Genomic DNA, 17737 nt, shown 5'->3' on the forward strand with positions numbered 1-17737 from the left:
GGCTTGAAGTGCCATATGGCCTACTCCTGCACCTATTGTCTATAAATACTCTGGAACCAGGAGTGCAATTTCAAAATTCGCAGTTAGCACTAAACCGGGATGTTGATAATACCGAAGGTTGAATGGGACACAAGGGAAATTAATAAACTTGTCCCGAGGTGGTTTATTTCAGTAAGAAGAACGATTCAGCAAATTAATAATCGCCTTGGGTGGTTTATTTTGGTCAGATGAATGATTCTGCAAAGATTTGGATAATATCCTTGAATGCCCCCCACAACAATGAGCTGCACTTTAGAGAGATTTATTATTTTTAGATCCCTCCATTCTACTTGTCACATATAAAATACTATTTGTTCATTTCACCTAACAATCTCTCTTGACAGGGAAGACTCTCCCCTCAGTTTGTAAATCAGCAGCTCAGAGAATCTCGGGTAGACACAAAATGCTGGAGTAACTCAGTGGGACAGGCAGCATCTCCGGAGAGAAGGAATGTGTGACGTTTTGGGTCGAGACCCGTCTTCAGACTGATGTCAGGGGAGTGGGTGGAACAGATATAGAATATAGTCGGAGACAGTAAGACTGATGGGAGAACTGGGAAGGGGAGGGGATAGAGAGAGAGGGAAAGCAAGGGCTATTTGAAGTTAGAGAAGTCAATGTTCATACCACTGCGGTGTAAGTTACCCATGCGAAATATGAGGTGCTGTTCCTCCAATTTGCACTGGGCCTCACTCTGACAATGGAGGAGGCCCAGGACGGAAAGTTCAGATTGGTAATGGGAGAGGGATTTGAGCAACCGGGAGATCAGTAGGTTAAGGCGGACTGAGCAGAGGTGTTCAGCGAAACGGTCGCCGAGCCTGCGCTTGGTCTCACCGCTGTACAGAAGTTAAGGTGGACTGAGCATAAGGAGAATCTAGGGATACATACACATTAATCACTAAAAACATAGTTGGTAGGTGGTGGCACAGTAGTGGAGCGGTAGAGTTGCTGCCTTACAGTGCCAGAGACCCGGATTTGTTCCTGAGTACGGGTGCATTCTCTACGTTCTCCACGTGACCGCGTGGGTTTACTCCAGATGCTCCGCTTTCCTCCCATACTCCAAAGACGTGTAGGTTAATCGACTTTGGTAAAGATTGTAAATTGTCCCTAGTGTGCAGAATAGTACTAGTGCATGGAGATCGCTGGTTGGCGTGGACTCGAGCCAAAGGGCCTGTTTTCACGCTGTATTTATAAACTAAAGGTGCAAAGAAAGTTCACTGAAAATGTAACCAAAAGGTTGCAAGCGTGGCGGAACAGGCTAGCCCTTCTATTGTAGAAAATAGAAGACTGAGCACTGATCTGAGATTGTGCCCTCACCCTGATAAACCATACTGGACTGAGAGAAGTTAGTGGGAACATTCAGATTGAGATACTTTTATTGTCTTTTGATGTGATGTGACAAGTCAGAGTGAGATGCTTTGTTTTGGATACCTAGGTATACGTAGTTACAAAACAGGCGTTGACCTTGGCGTGATAAGTTACGCTGAAAATTATACTCTTTCGCCCCTTATTGTGTCCCCCCCCCCCCCCCCCCACCAAGTTGTCGACGGCCACCCACGCCAAGTCCCCCGTCCCCCTCTTAGTTCTCGGTGGCCCTCCACTCCGGGTCCCCCTTTGTCCTCGGCGGATTGGGACCTCTGTAGACGACTGCTGTGGTAGACCGCAACACTGCTCCAATGGTGGAGGAAGGAGGCGAGTGGAAGGCTTGCTGATCGACTGGCTCATAGTCATGGAGCCAGGAAACAGGCCCTTCGGTCCAACTTACTCACACTGACCAACATGCCCCATCCATCTACACGAGTCCCACCTACCTGCGTTTGGCCTATATATCACTACACCTGTCCTATCCATTAATGCGGCAGGAGCGGTGATTGGATAGCTTGTTGGGGTTGTCGGAGTTGCTATTATTTATTTGCTCACTTAGCTCTTTGACTCGGACAAACTGCTTAAAAATAGAATAGCTGTTATGAGATTGCAGATGTTTATTTTAATATCTGAATGACCAATCCACCTCTCAGAGAGACTATCACAGAAAGAGGCCATTCGACCCATTCAATCGGTTCAGGCACACGTGAGCAATTTGATCCTCAATTCCCCCCCCCCCCCCCCCACCCCTTCTTATTACTTAATTAGTGGAAGCAGCAACAAAGAAAGATCTACATTAGATGACCAGAGAGGTTCCATGTACAGAGTTGCCAATCTGGGAGTTTATTTGTCTCCCAGAGATGACTTTGCAGAGTAAAAGCTGTGACTTTAGAGATATAGTGTGGAAACAGGCCCATCAGCCCACCCAGTCCGTGCCGACTAGTGTCACCCTATACACTAGCACTATCCCACACACCAATTTACAATTTTTACCAAAACCAATTAACCTGCACACCTGTATGTCTTTGGAGTGTGGGAGGGAACTGGAGCACCCGGAGAAAACCCACACGGTCATACAAACTCCATACAACATCCGTAGTCAGAATGAAACCTGGGTCTTTGGAGCTGTAAGGCAGCAACTCTACCGCTGCATTAAAGGAATATTCTTCTAAATCTAGCTGTACTGGATGGAGACGATTTAACTAGGTTAGTAGACACGATATGAGCAAAAGAGTAGAAATGGTGATTGACTATATATTCTCTTGAATTATTCTCTTGCCTTCAACTGGTGGCAGTACAGCTTTATTTGACGTTTGCTATATCCAGCATTGTTATCCGTAAATTTAAAGTTTAAAACATAATTTCAAATTGTTTGAAATTTAAGAACAGAAAACCATTTCAAATTCCAAGATGAAACACAAGGAAAAATTGAAATGTTGATTTGAATTCAAGGGCACTGTAAACTCAAATTCCTTTTAAACATTTTAATAGTTTGCTGAACAGAATCGCACGTTTCTGAAGATAACTTTTTATTTTGCGATACTGTGATAATAAGTCACTTTCACTTAGATGTCTATTTATATTTTAATTTGCATGAACGGTGTAATGGTAATAACATGACATACTGTATGAAAATTGTTTTGTGCCTCATTTATATTTCCTGTTACAGTGTTCCACCTCCAGGTTTTGACAACAGGCCACCCCCTCTCTTTCCCTTTAATCCTACAGGTAATTCTGTCAATTCTATAAGATATATCTTTGTCTAAGGATGATATTTATCAGGCAGAGGGAACAAAAGGGAATATCTTTGAAGGGGAGCAGACTAAGAGAACTCGGGTGACATAAATATTGTTGGTGCTGTCTCAGAAATTGAGTGGTAAAGGCTTGTTAATCAAGGGATGTAAATAGGTAAGAGGAATGAGGCCTCAAGAGAAAACGAAAAATTCTGGAGTTACGAAATGCCGAGTACAACTGTTCCTGGAAAACTGGTGAAGCAGAATGCTGCCGATCAAGTAGCCTGGCACGGTGGCGCAGCGGTAGAGCTACTGCCTTCCAGCGCCAGGGACCCCGGTTTGATCCTGACTCTGGGTGCTGTCAATACGGCTTGTATGTATGTACTCCCCATGATCAGCCTGGGTTTTCCCCGGGAGCTCCAGTTTCCTCCCACACTCCCAAAGACGTACAGGTTAGCTGGCTAATTGGATTGGTAACATTTGTAAATTGTCCCTCGCGTAGGTAGGATGATGTTCGTGTGCGGGGATCGCTGGTCTGCGCATACTCGGTGGGCCGAGGGGCCTGTTTACTCCCTGTATCTCTAAACTAAACTATGGTAAATTCATTTCACTGCATCTGATGGTGCATGTGACAAATACATTTGAACCCTTGAAGTGGGAGTGGAATGCTGATGGGCAATGGGAAGCCAAATAGACTGGAGAGACGTCCACCCATTAACCTAAGGCATGAGCTGGAAAAGATAGATTGGGAGCCTCTACTTGCAAGTAGGTCTATATATCTGCACAATTGGATACATTCAAAGAAGATGCAGTGGGAATTTCCAGAACAATATGTTTGTTAAAGTTAAAAGCCAGGGATAGTAAGTGTGAGGAACTCTAGATGCCAAGGAATAAAAAGAAAAAAGGAAGCATATAGAACGTGTATAGGGAATTAATGACAGGAAATTTCTGTCAATGGTATAAAAAGTGTAGGGAGGGAGTTAAAAGGGAAATTACGAAAGCTTAGGCCATAAGAAAAATCACTGGAAGACAGGATTAAGGTAAATCTAAAGATATTCTGTAAGTCTATTGAAGACAACAGAACAACCAGCAGAACACACAATATGATGGCAAATAAGGCTGCAACAATAAACATAAACATAATATCAATCAGAACAAAACAGTAGCGCAGCGGCAGAGATGCTGCCTTACAGCGCTTACAGAGATCTGGATTCAATCCTGACTATGGGTGCTGTCTGTACGGAAAACCCATGACTGCATGGGTTTTCTCCGAGATCTTTGGTTTCCTCCCACACTCCAAAGACGTACAAGTTTGTAGGTTAATTGGCTTGGGTTTGTATACTTTGGTATAAGGGTAAATTGTTCCTAGTGTGTGCAGGGTAGTTAATGTGCAGGAATCGCTGGTCGTTGCGGACTCGGTGGCCTGAAGGGCCTGTTTCCACTCTCTGAACTAAACTAAACTAAAATCTAGTGATCTTGGATTTACCATTTGTCATGTTAGTAGTGACTAAATTATAGAGAAGGTTGGAGGAATCTGAGAAGAATGTAATGGATTCATCCTTGTCTTCCATTCATCTCCACCACTTTAATGTGATGCTTGGTTATTGACTAATTTCCAAATATGTAAAAGAAATGAGTTTCAATTCCATGCCTCATCACTAAACCAAAACAATGCATTTTAATTTCACCATTTTTCAAGTTTACATTGCATATTTTTCAATGTATTATTGTAAAACTGTTTGTTGCAACTGAATCTCCTTCTCTATTTCCAGAATCTTGCTAATAACATCCACTTTGCTTTCCTGACATTTATTTTCCAGAAGCTGGCTTAATTGTATATCCAGCAGTCACCACAGCCCAGTCATCCTGGATAAACAAGGTGGATAAAGGTACCAATAGCCACTGGGAGTACAAAGGGCCACGAAGAGAACGCGAGCGAGAGCGCGAGCCCGATCGAGACAGAAACCGTGAGCGAGATCGAGGCCCGACCCCAACGGCCGAATATAAGTAAGTAAATGTGTAGGAAGGAACTGCAGATGCTGGTTTAAACCAAAGTTAGACACAAAATGCTGGAGTAACTCAGCGGGACAGGCAGCATCTCTGGAGAGATGGAATGGGGGATGTTTTGGGACCTGAAACATCACCAATTCCTTCTCTGCAGAGATGCTGCCTGCCCTGCTGAGTTACTCCAGCATTTTGTGTCTATTATAAGTAAGTAAATGTTATGTTGTTTGCTTGTAGGATGTTGACATCATCAACAATGTCATATTTTGATGGCCTTGCCTCATTGCTCCTGAATTTAGGTAGCAGTTCATGAGCATATAGGGAACCACACTATATCTCTCGTTTCCCTTTCCCCTGACTGTCAGTCTGAAGCAAGGTCTCAACCCAAAACATCGCCTATTTGTTTTCCCCAGAGATGCTGCCTGGCCCATTGAGTTACTCCAGCTTTTTGTGTCTATCTTCGGTTTAAACCAACATTTGCAGCTCCTTCCTATACACTGATGGGTCTGGAGTTAGATGAAGGCCAGACCAATTAGGATAACAGATTTTCTTCCTTGAGGAGCATTTATTAATTAGACGAGTTATGGCAATTAACCCCGCAGTTTCACGGTTCCAGTTACTGGGACACCAGAACTGCTGGGTACTCCAATTGTGGCCTAACCAATGTTTTCTAAAGTTGTACCATCACCTCTCTGCTCTTGTTTTCCATGTCCTGACTAATGTAGACAAGTATCCCATTCATCACCGTATCTAGCTGTGCTCCCACCTTTAGAGATCTTTGGATGTATACAGAGACCCCTTTACTTAGGGGTACTGCCCTAACATTGTACGCAAGATGGCACCCAAACCAGGCCACTCTCTGTGTGCTGGCCCCAGAAGTGGATCTGCAATCATTCATTACAATCTCTCCACTCTTTTAAACCTGCACTCAGACGCCTTGATTGTAATCATGTATAGTTTTTACGCCGACTGGATAGCACGCAACAAAAAAGCTTTTCACTGTACCTCGGTACCTGTGGCGATTAAACTAAACTAGACTATTAAGTGAATGTAAGTTCTCCTGCTGCCATAAAGGGCTTTGAACTCAATAGTCCAGATCTCATGATGACTATCACTGCCCCGACTCTGTCCCACCCTTTCCCTCACCGTTCATTATGCCCATCGTGCTTATTTCATTCGATCATGTTGGTGCCATCGCCCGTTAGCATAGTTTTGTTTAGAGATGCAGCGTGGAAACAGGCCCACCGAGTCCGCACCGACCAGTGATCCCCGCACATTAACGGGACAATTTATTTACATCTCTACCAAGCCAATTAACCTTCAAACCATGATGTCTTTGGAGTGTGGGAGGAAACCGAAGCTCTTGGAGATAACCCATGTCGGAGTATCCGTAGGTTCAGTTCCAATAAACTAAACTAACTAATTCATCGTGTTTAAGAAGGAAGTGCAGGTGCTGGAAAATCGAAGGTAGACAAAAATGTTGTAGAAACTCAGCGGGTGAGGCAGCATCTATGGAGCAAAGGAAATAGGCAACGTTTCGGGTCAAAACCCTTCTTCATACATTTATCGTCTATTTTTTATTAATTATCGTACCTAAATTGACATTTTCATTAACCTAAGTTTTTTTTAAAATTTATTTTTGATCTCCCTGTTGCTATTATCATGTTGGATGCAAGAGCATTTTGACTAATTACACAGATCTAATTGCACGTGGTGACATGGCCCACATCTATTTGGATTTTATTTCTATTAATGGGAGAACTTGTACTTCTGCATCTCTTCGATTATTTATTAAGCATGCCAATATTGTTTATGCAGTAGAGAACGGACCTATGACAGAGAGTATCATCGGAGCAGAGATCGCAGTCGAGACAGAGAAGATCGCCACAGGGAAAGGCGGCACAAAGATAAGGATGATACCAAGCACAAGTCGTCAAGGCGGTGTGTACCTCTTCAGAAACTCTACTTCTGTGCAATTTGTGCGATGATAGTTATTCTTATCCAAGTACCAATTAAATGGTTGGTATCAAAATGCACGCTCCAATCCTGGTAATGTGTTCAAGCTGCAATCCAGTTGAACACGAATGATTACTTTCAAGGGATTGCTTAATTACGGTTTGAAAATTGCTCGTAGTTATTGGATTCCCACACAAATAAACCCAGCATGCATTAAGAAAATTACCAGTTCGATCCCTGCTGTGGATTAGCATCTGAGAATTCACTTGTGGTTAGAGATATACAGTAAGAATTAATTTCTGTGAGATATAGACATTTCCAATGATGGCTTGCCAAGGTAGATGCTTAGATAATTTTTTCCACTGGCCGGGGTATCAATAACCTTTGGTACAACTCTCAAAATAAGAGATCAGCCATTCATGACTGAATTGATGGAGTCCCCCCCCCCCCCCCCCCCCCCGCCAAGGCTACCATGTAATCCCGTGCTACCTGCTCCATGGTCGGGCTAAACCGTCTCCTCCATCTTGTTTACCAGGTGAGGGGGCTGTGGACCCCCACCAGGACCAAAAACAAGACCTGTCAAAGGGTGGATGAGCTCTTGGCGAGCCAACGGCCATCCTCACTTCAGAAGTTGCGATCACTGTCGTACATAGCATTGTAAGGCACGTGCCCGTTGATGCTTTCAACGATGATGATGATGATTCACATGGGATAACGGCACTGTGTACAGGTCCACTGATTTTCCGGCACCCTTGGTACCAGATCCTTGCTGTTTAGTTTAGATACAGCGCGGAAACAGGCCCTTTGGCCCACCGAGTCCGCACCGACCAGCGATCCCCTCACATTAACACAATCCTACACACACTAGGGACAATTTGCACTTATACCAAGCCAAATTCCGTACAAACCTGTACGTCTTTGGAATGTGGGAGGGAACCCACACAGGTCATGAGGAGTACGTGCAATCTACGTACAGGCAACACCCGTAGTTGGGATCGAGCCCGGGTCTCCTGTGCTGCAAGTGCTGTAAGGCAGAAACTCTACAGCTATGCCACTAGACACCGTGGTGTATAATACCTCATGTGTTGTGACTGTCGACAGACCAATTTCCCTCAGGGGACGAATAAAGTTTTATCGTTTCGAAACATACCACATATTGAGTAAAACTATGTTCACCATTGCACCATGTAGGGTGTCTCCTCCCTGTTGCTTGAGGTGTTCTTGTTATGAAGTTGCAGACAGTTAAATGTTTAATGGAATCCAAGTACCAATTAAATGGTTGGTATCAAAATGCACGCTCCGACTAGTTTTATATGGTTGCTTTGATACACCTATCCTCAGTGCGATGATTATCCCAAAGCTTAAATACTCATGTTTTTATTTTGCTCTAACTGGCCTTGCACATTTATTTTCTCATTAGCAACTCTTTCAGTTCAGCATATAAAGGCAGCACTTCTATTGAGGAAATTCTAGAACCTGTAAATGTGTGAACATTAATAATGTTTACTTGTGTTGTGTAGTGATCAATCACCAAATGTATTTCCTCAGCTCTTGGTGATTGCATCATTTACCTGCTATATTTAACCCAAGTAATCATTGTTCATAGCTTTACTGCTTTCCACTACGCCATTTTTTCAGAAGTCGTCGCTGAGGAGAAAACCAATCTTTTTTTTCTGACATGATTGGAAATGTTCACGTGTGGTATAACTGGTTCGATCCAATAGCCTTGGAAAGTACAAACTTTTTTTCTAGGATTTGTGGTTCTTCCACCAATGGAAAAACTAAATTTACTTATGGCAAAATACACAAAGTGCTGTAGTAACTCAGCGGGTCAGGCAGCATAGTTACTACATCTCTGGAGGACATAAGCATCTCTGGAGGACATAAGTAGGTGACAGTTCAGGTCGGGATCCTTCTTCAGAAGAAGGGGCCCGACTGGTAACGTCACCTACTCATATCCTACAGAGATGCTGCCTGATCCATTGAGGTACTCCAGCACTTTGTCTTTTTTTTGTAATCCCAATTTTTTGTAGCTACTCATTTGATAATCATGGATTAGCAAAACCTCTAGCTTACAAGGAGATATTTACTGGTGGTAATTTGCTTTCACAGCAAACAGCATGAGAACGAGGAAGGAGAAACTCACAGACGTCACAAACACAAGAAGAATAAACGAAACAAAGAAGATAAAGAGGCAGGGGGTGAAGGTACTGCAACAACCGAGGCAGAGACAAAGGAATAACTCAGTCGCTGAACTGGTCTCCATACTGGGACATATTCGTGATGTGCAGGTTTGGTGAATGCAACTTTGTGGGGGAAGAAAAAACCAACTCTATGGACTCTGATGCCTAACAGCTCAATGAGGAGCCTGATCCTACCTTTCTACGTACTTACACTTGGGATTTTTTTGTAAAGTGTGCTTGGAAAACAAACATTAAAAGTTTTTTTTCTAAATAGTTTGCGTAATTCTCTCAACTCAGAATGTCAAATCCAAGCAGGCAGAATTAACTTTCTAAAAAATGTAATCTGTCCAATTTGAAAATCTGTTGCAAGTGCAAACTTTGGGGAAGAAAAAATTGAAAAAGGGCAGATGAAGCAGTCTTGATTCAAATGATCGAATTGTAACTTTCAAAAAGCTTGCCAATAGACCTGATTGAATAATTAAATGTTGAAGAATTGGTTTAATTTTACATTCAAAATACAACTATGTAATAACCAACGAGCCAGCATATGTACGATCACAAAATAAGAGCAGGAATAAGGCAGCATGATGATGCAACGGTAGTGCTGCTGCCTTACAGCACCAGACCAGGGTTTGATTCGTGCTAAGGGTGCTGTCTGTATGGTGTTTGTACTAGTGCCCTCCATAATTTTTTTGAAAAAACCCCATCATTTATTTATTTACCTCTGTGCTCCACAATTTGAGATTTGTAATAGAAAAAAATCACGTGTGGTTAAAGTGCACATTGTCAGATTTTAATAAAGGCCATTTTTATACATTTTGGTTTCACCGCATAGAAATTACAGCAGTGTTTATACATAGTCCCCTCTTTTCAGGGCACCGTAATGTTTGGAACACAGAAATGTCATGTAAATGAAAATAGTCATGTTTAGTATTTTGTTGCATATCCTTTGCATGCAATGACTGCTTGATGTCTGCGATTCATGGACATTGACAGTTGCTGGGTGACTTCTCTGGTGATGCTCTGCCAGGCCTGTATTGCAGCCATTTTTAGCATATGCTTGTTTTGGGAGCCAGCCCCCTTCAGTTTCTTTTCAGCATATAAAAGGCATGCTCAATTGGGTTCACATCAGGTGATTGACTTGGGCATTCAAGAATTGACTATTTTTTAGCTTTGGAGAAACTCCTTTGTTGCTTTAGCTGTATGTTTGGGATCATTGTCTTGCTGTAGAATGAACCACCAGCCAATGAGTTTTGAGGCATTTGTTTGAACTTGAGCAGATAGGATGTGTCTATGCACTCCAGAATTCATTATGCTACTACCATCAGCAGTTGTATCATCAATGAAGATAAATGAGCTAGTACCTTCAGCAGCCATACATGCCCAGGCCATAACACCCCCACCACCGTGTTTCACAGATGAGGTGGTATGTTTTGGATCTTGGGCAGTTCCTTCTCTCCTCCATACTTTGCTCTTGCCATCACTGATATAAGTTAATCTTTGTCTCATCTGTCCAGAACTGTGGTTGCTCTTTTAAGTACTTCTTGGCAAACTGTAACCTGGCCATCCTATTTTTGCGGCTAACCAGTGGTTTGCGTCTTGCAGTGTAACCTCTGTATTTGTTCATGAAGTCTTCTGCAGACAGTGGTCATTGACAAATCCACACCTGAATCTGATTTGTCTGTTTCTGATCTGTTGGACAGGTGTTTGGGGATTTTTCTTTATTATAGAGATAATTCTTCTGTCATCAGCTGTGGAGGTCTTCCTTGGCCTGCCAGTCCCTTTGCGATTAGTAAGCTAACTAGTACTCTCTTTCTTCTTAATGATGTTCCAAACAGTTGATTTTGGTAAGCCTAAGGTTTGGTTGATGTCTCTAACAGTTTTATTCTTGTTTCTCAGTCTCGTAATGGCTTCTTTGACTTTCATTGGCTCAACTTTGGTTGTCATGTTGATAAACAGCAATAAAAGTTTCCAAAGGTGATGGAAAGACTGGAGGAAAGACTAGGTGCTGAGAACTCTCTTATACTTGCATTGAGGAGGCAATTAAACACACCTGCGCAATTATCTGTGAAGCCATGTGGCCCAAACATTATGGTACCCTGAAATGGGGGGACTATGTATAAACACAGCTGTAATTTCTACATGGTGAAACCAAAATGTATAAAAATACCCTTTAATAAAATCTGACAATGTGCACTTTAACCACATGTGATTTTTTCCTATTACAAATCTCAAATTGTGGAGTACAGAGACAAATAAATAAATGATGGGTCTTTGTCCCAAACTTTATGGAGGGCCCTGTACGTTTTCCCTTTTTTTCATATATTTAATTGTTCTTTATCTCTCTACATCATTGTCTATATCTCTCGTCTCCCCTATCCCTAACCAGTCTGAAGAAGGGTCTTGATCCGAAATGTCAACCATTCCTTCTCTCTAGAGATGCTGCCTGTCCTGCTGAGTTACTCCAGCTTTTTGTGTCTATCTCCCTGTGACCACATGGGTTTTCTCTGGGTGCTTCAGTTTCTTCCCATACTCCAAAGACATACAGGTTTGTGGATTAATTGGCTTTAGTAAAAAAATTGTTTTTAAAAATTCCCATGAGTGTAGTGCGGGTGTACAGGGTGATTGCTGGTCGGTGCAGACTCGGTGGGCCGAAGGGCCCGTTTACGAGCCGTATCTCTAAAGTCTAAAAGTAAAGAATAGACCACCGGGTTTTCAAACGTGCCGTACCATTCATCTGTGCCATTCATCAAATAGCCATCCACCTTCACCTTAAATACTTCTACTGTTCCAGCTTCTACCGTCCTCTGTGAAAAAAATCTACTTGCATCAGTTTTAAATGACCTACACCTAACAGTTATGTCTCCTTGTTTGAAACTAGCCACGAGTCAAAATATCCCCCATTTCTCCTCACCACTTTGGCTGTTTCATTCATCAACATTTCTGTAACTCACACTTTTTTCCAGGGTGGGGTAGTTAACCCCACGCCCAACCCCCAACCTGGAGGACCATCACCAGAGGGGCAGAGGCAGACATAAAAAGTAGAATCAATAAGGCTAGGGTGGTGTTTAACATGCTCGGGAAGATCTGGAGCTCAAAACACATCTCAATCAACACAAAAATACGCATCTTTAACTCAAATGTGAAACAGGTGATGCTGTGTGGATCAGAGACATGGAAAACCACAAAACACACTACAAACAGGCTGCAAACATTCATTAACACCTGCCTCAGGAGAATACTTAACATGTGGTGGGGAGACAAAGTAAGCAATGTGGACCTGTGGAGAAGAACAAGCCAGGAGCCCATTGACTTACAAATTGGAAGGAGAAAATGGAGTTGGATTGGACACACCCTCAGGAAACCTGCCACAAACATCACCCGGCAAGCCCTGAAATGGAACCCCCAAGGAAAAAGGAAAAGAGGTCGCCCCAGGAACAGCTGGAGAAGAGGTGTCCAGACAGGAATGTCTGAGAGTGGGCTCAACTGGGGAGATCTCGAAAGAACTTCCAACAACCGAGAGAGGTGGAGGACATTTGTCAATGGCCTATGCTCCCTAGAGGAGCAAAGGGCTTAAGAAGAAGAAGACCTTGGCTGTTGTTTCCTTAATTTAGGTTAGAGATAAAACGCAGAAACAGGCCCTTCGGCCCACCGAGTGTGCACCAACTAGCGATCCCCGCACATTAACACTACCCTACACACACTAGGGAAATTTTCTTACATTTATACCACGACAATTAACCTACAAACCTGTACGTCTTTGGAGTGTGGGAGGAAACCGAAGATCTCGGAGAAAACCCACGCAGTCACGGCGAGAACCGACAAACTCCGTATAGCCAGCACCCGTCATCGGGATCTCTGGCAGGGCAGCTATGCTCCCACTGCGCTACCGCCCCTTGTTTTATGTTATCCCAACTATGGGTGTCCTCCATTAAAGGTTCCCTTGAAGTTGTTCATGCGACAATAGCATTGAAATCATCATTCAGTGAAGACAGGAGGCAGGGGTAAAGTTCGGTCTCAAACTTCACAATTTTAATTTCACTTTGCATTGAAGTAGATCTGAGAAAAGTGAACTGGTATTTAAATGTACAGCTCGACTGCTTATGTAAAATGATAATCTTGTATTTAATCTTTTCAGATCGAAAAAAAAAAATTATGTTCAAGTCTGTGACTAAATGCTTTTAATTGGCAGGAACAAGATCAGATAATGAATGATTCCATTTTGGGGAGCTGTACAGCTGTGCCCAGTGTAGTCCAGATACGTGGCAGTTGTATAACATGGTGTGGAAACTTTGGTTAAGAATTTAGAAATTGATGGCAGGGCCTGACACCTTTCCTGCCTTTTATAAATTGATTAAAAAATCTCAAATATCCGGTACCATGCCGCTGAAACATGTTGACAAATGCACTTTGGTGATCTGGTCATTTCCGCTGCTCTCTCGCTTTTCCTGATTAAAACCGTGTGTTGATTTTTTGGTCTTGCCACTTTCACACACAGCTCCCAGGCCACGATACCACCGTGAGAGTGACTCTGTTTCTCTGTTCTTTCAGCATTGGGATGACAGCCGAGTTGCTCATGCCTGCTGTAGAAACACCGTTCACAGCGACGATCTCATCCCCACACCTATGGAGAATAGAGAAAGTTAGACCTTGCTTCGTTCAACATGGAAGCTGCAAAGCACAAGTTATTTTAGTTTGGTTTTAGTTCAGAGATACGGCGCGGAAAGAGGCCCTTCGGCCCACCGGGTCTGCAGCGACCAGCGATCACCGCACACTAACACTATCCTACACGCGCGCCAGGCACAATTTACATTTGCACCAAGCCAATTAACCGACAAACCTGTACGTCTTTGGAGTGTGGGAGGAGACCAAAGGTCTCCGAAAAAAACTCATGCGGTCACGGGGAGAACGTAAAACGTACGGACAGCACGCGTAGTCAGGATCAATCCTGGGTCTCTGGAGCTGTAAGGCAGCATGTGCTTTGATGGTCATAAGAACAGCACACTGTTCTGTATTTGTTCTGCCACTCAATCAGATCTTGACTGATCCACTACTTACCTGCAATTAGTTACTTAACTAAAATGCATAGCTCAAAAACTGACCATCACAATGAAATTTGGGCTCAGCTTTCACCTATAGTCATGCCTTCTGGGTTCACCTATATGGCTTCCAACAGCAGTACTGAATTATAGGAAGGAGCATACCTCAAATCTCCCTCACTTAACTAGTTGCAAGCAGAAGGTGCTATGGACATAAGAGTGTTCTTGACTAGATTATCGCTGCCACGTTATTTGAGAGATAAATTATGGCTGTAAATTGCACCTTTAAGTTCTCATATGCAATGGCGAACACAAATGGGCGCTTGGTTTCTATGTTCAGGCCAATTAATATTGGAGGTGACCATTAGTGGTAAATAACACACTGGGTCAAATGCTTTAGTGCACAGTTGGTGCAGCTTGGAAACTGGGGCTTCAGCCCAACTTGCCCACACCGACCAACATGTCCTAGCTACACTAATCTCATCGTCCTGTGTTTGGCCCATATCCCTCCAAACCAATCCTATCCATGTACCTGCCTAACTGTTTCTAAATGTTGCGATAGTCCCTTCTTAAACTACCTCCTCTGGCAGCCCTTTTCATACATCCACCACCCTTTGTGTGGAAAAAGTCACCCTCAGATTCCTATTAAGGAATCTATAAAGATTTACCTCCTCAACTTAAATCAATGTCCTCTGGTTCTCAATCTCCCTACTTTGGGCAAGAGACACTATGCGTCTACCTGATCTATTCCAAATGGAAATCAATCCAAATTGTCTTTCAACTGACCTAGCTGCAACCAGGATACGGATAAGAGGGAAGTATTTTAGGACCGAGATGAGAAAATCTTTTTTTTTACACAGAGAGTGGTGAATCTGTGGAATTCTCGGCCACAGAAGGTAGTTGAGGCCAGTTCATTGGCTATATTTAAGAGGGAGTTAGATGTGGCCCTTGTGGCTAAAGGGATCAGGGGGTATGGAGAGAAGGCAGGGATGGGATACTGAGTTGGATGATCAGCCATGATCATATCGAATGGCGGTGCAGGCTCGAAGGGCCGAATGGCCTACTCCTGCACCTGTTTTCTATGTAACCACTTTTTATAAAGAGAGAAAATTGGGGTTAATGCTAACCACATTATTTAATGAGGCTACAGTTGTGATTTATTTAATCACAACTGTATGCATCATCTCTGGAAAATCATCCAGGAGGTAGCATCCAGAGCAGATGGTTGGACAGAGATGAAAAGACAGAAGGTGTGAGACAAAAGGATTGAAGTAAATTGTGAAGTCAGAGGAAGGAATGGAGATGGAGGGGGAGGGGGGGAAATGAGAGAAATAGGTGCATGTCCAGGTGGGGGAAGGGGGAGGCGGTTGTGGGGATATGCCTATTGAAAACCTCTTCACCAGCGGGTCAGGCAGCGTCTCTGGAGAGAAGGAATGGATGACCTTTCGGGTGGTGAACCTTCTTCAAACTTGCCAGGCTTTATCCTGCCCCGTCCTCTCTTCCGGCTTTCTTTCTCTTTCCTCTCCTCAGTCTGAAGAAAGATACCGACCCAAAATGCCATCTATCCCATGTTCTCCAGAGCCGCTGCTTGACCCACTGATTTGCTCCAGCACATTGTGTCCTTGAGTTCTCACAGCAGTTTACTTTTGCTCCACTTTCCTGCATCTGCCGTCTCGTGTGTGCCCAGAAAATAAGTGATTTGTGGTGCTCATTTCAATTAAAAAAAATAAATTCTGTGTGCTATCAATCTTTTAGGTCACTATGAACCTTTCAAAAAGTTGAAAATATTGATAACAAACTCCTTTGTTTCTCAAGTCTTGTGATTTTGTTACCACTTCTGCCCATATTACTCCAACTGGAGTGTAACCAATGCCTAACGCACCAACGTATTCTCTGAGCATATCACCGTTAATATCTCTCGTTCCCCTCGCCCCCTGACTCTCAGTCTGAAGAAGGGTCCTGACCCGAAACGTCACCTATTCCTTTTCTCCAGAGATGCTGCCTGTCCTGCCAAGTTACACCAGCATTTTGTGTCTACCTTCGGTTTGAACCGGTTCCTTCCTACGCAAATTCTCTGAGCGTTACTGATGACGTGATTGAAAAGCTGCAGCCAAGTTATTATTTTTAGTGCAGCCAAGCATCACCTTGGTTGTTATTGAGTTTTAACTTACTTTAATCTACCATCAAAGTATGCTGGCGTGCCGGGTACAATGGTTTTGATGAAGAAAGGATGGTTTTCCTGGCTGTCCTCGAAGCCCCCAACAATGCTGAATCCCCAGCTTTCAGAGTTGCTCTTAAACAAAGTAATGTCTTTACAACAGTGAAGGTAACTGCAAACGGAGAACAAAAAAAGGTCAATGCGTTTCTGTGCGTTAAGATAATTCACGCTAAAGACACCATTTTGTTCAAGTCCAGCTATTGCAAGACAACAAATTTACGGTAATTCTTTGTATGAATTCTCTGCCTCAGAGGGCGGTGGAGGCAGGTTCTCTGGATGCTTTCGAGAGAGAGCTAGATAGGGCTCTTAAAGATAGCGGAGTCAGGGGATATGGGGAGAAGGCAGGAACGGGGTACAGATTGGGGATGATCAGCCATGATCACATTGAATGGCGGTGCTGGCTCGAAGGGCCGAATGGCCTACTCCTGCACCTATTGTCTATTGTCAACTAAATCAAGTTTAATCAACCTGATCAATTTTTAGTACAAAATTAATTGGTCTGTTTGTCGAGTACAACAACACAATTTAGGCACAAAATCCTGGAGTAACTCAGCCAGCGGTACAGGCAGCATCTCTGGAGAGAAGGAATATGTGACGTTTCGGTTCGAGACGCTTCTTCATTGTGTGTCTGAAGAAGGGTCTCGACCCGAAACGTCACCCATTCCTTCTCTCCAGAGATGCTGCCTGCCCCGCTGAATTACTCCAGCATTTTGTGTCTATCTTTGGTGTAAACCAGCATCTGCAGTTCCTTCCTACACAACCCAATTTTTGGGGTTTGTGCATATGTGTAGTCATATTTTGATCAGATTTTCAATTTTTGAATTATATCAACATTTTTCAAGGATATTGAATGGTCTTAAGTTTTAATAATCGGCTCCCAACATCCGAAAAAATATTCAAACAAAGTTATCCAATATTCCGGCCTGCACAGTGGATGTGGAGAGGAGAGGATGTTTCCACTAGTGGGAGAGTCCAGGTCCAGAGGTCATAGCCTCAGAATAAAAGGACGTACCTTCAGAAAGATGAGGAGGGTGGTGAATCTGTGGAATTAATTGCCACAGAAGGCTGTGGATGCCAAGTCAATGGAGATTTCTAAGGCGGAGATGAACAGATTCTTGATTAGTACGGGTGTCAGGGATTATGGGGAGTAGGCTGGAGAATGGGGTTAGGAGGGAGAGCCATGATTGAATGGCGGAGTAGACT

At 43.3% G+C, this 17737-nt stretch overlaps 2 protein-coding genes across 5 annotated transcripts in view; one reads left to right on the forward strand and one right to left on the reverse strand.

Moving 5' to 3' along the window:
- LOC116979199 (pre-mRNA 3'-end-processing factor FIP1-like) overlaps positions 1 to 9550 on the forward strand; it is a 38753-nt gene extending 29203 nt beyond the window's left edge. For 2 of the 3 annotated variants that reach the window (XM_033030762.1, XM_033030764.1), the window contains exons 13-16: positions 3071 to 3129; positions 4955 to 5141; positions 6957 to 7079; positions 9207 to 9550. In XM_033030762.1, coding sequence (XP_032886653.1) covers positions 3071 to 3129; positions 4955 to 5141; positions 6957 to 7079; positions 9207 to 9336 — 499 coding nt within the window. In that variant the 3' untranslated portion in view covers positions 9337 to 9550. The remainder of the gene's footprint in view (positions 1 to 3070; positions 3130 to 4954; positions 5142 to 6956; positions 7080 to 9206) is intronic. The other variant, XM_033030763.1, reaches the window with a different exon arrangement.
- Positions 9551 to 13282: 3732 nt separating this feature from the next.
- LOC116979198 (ligand of Numb protein X 2-like) overlaps positions 13283 to 17737 on the reverse strand; it is an 87622-nt gene continuing 83167 nt past the window's right edge. For both annotated transcript variants that reach the window (XM_033030760.1, XM_033030759.1), the window contains 2 exons: positions 16488 to 16646; positions 13283 to 13901 (listed from right to left, as the gene is read on the reverse strand). In XM_033030760.1, coding sequence (XP_032886651.1) covers positions 13766 to 13901; positions 16488 to 16646 — 295 coding nt within the window. In that variant the 3' untranslated portion in view covers positions 13283 to 13765. The remainder of the gene's footprint in view (positions 13902 to 16487; positions 16647 to 17737) is intronic.

The sequence above is a fragment of the Amblyraja radiata genome, chromosome 12, assembly GCF_010909765.2.
Source record: "Amblyraja radiata isolate CabotCenter1 chromosome 12, sAmbRad1.1.pri, whole genome shotgun sequence".
NCBI classification, from domain to species: Eukaryota; Metazoa; Chordata; class Chondrichthyes; order Rajiformes; family Rajidae; genus Amblyraja; species Amblyraja radiata.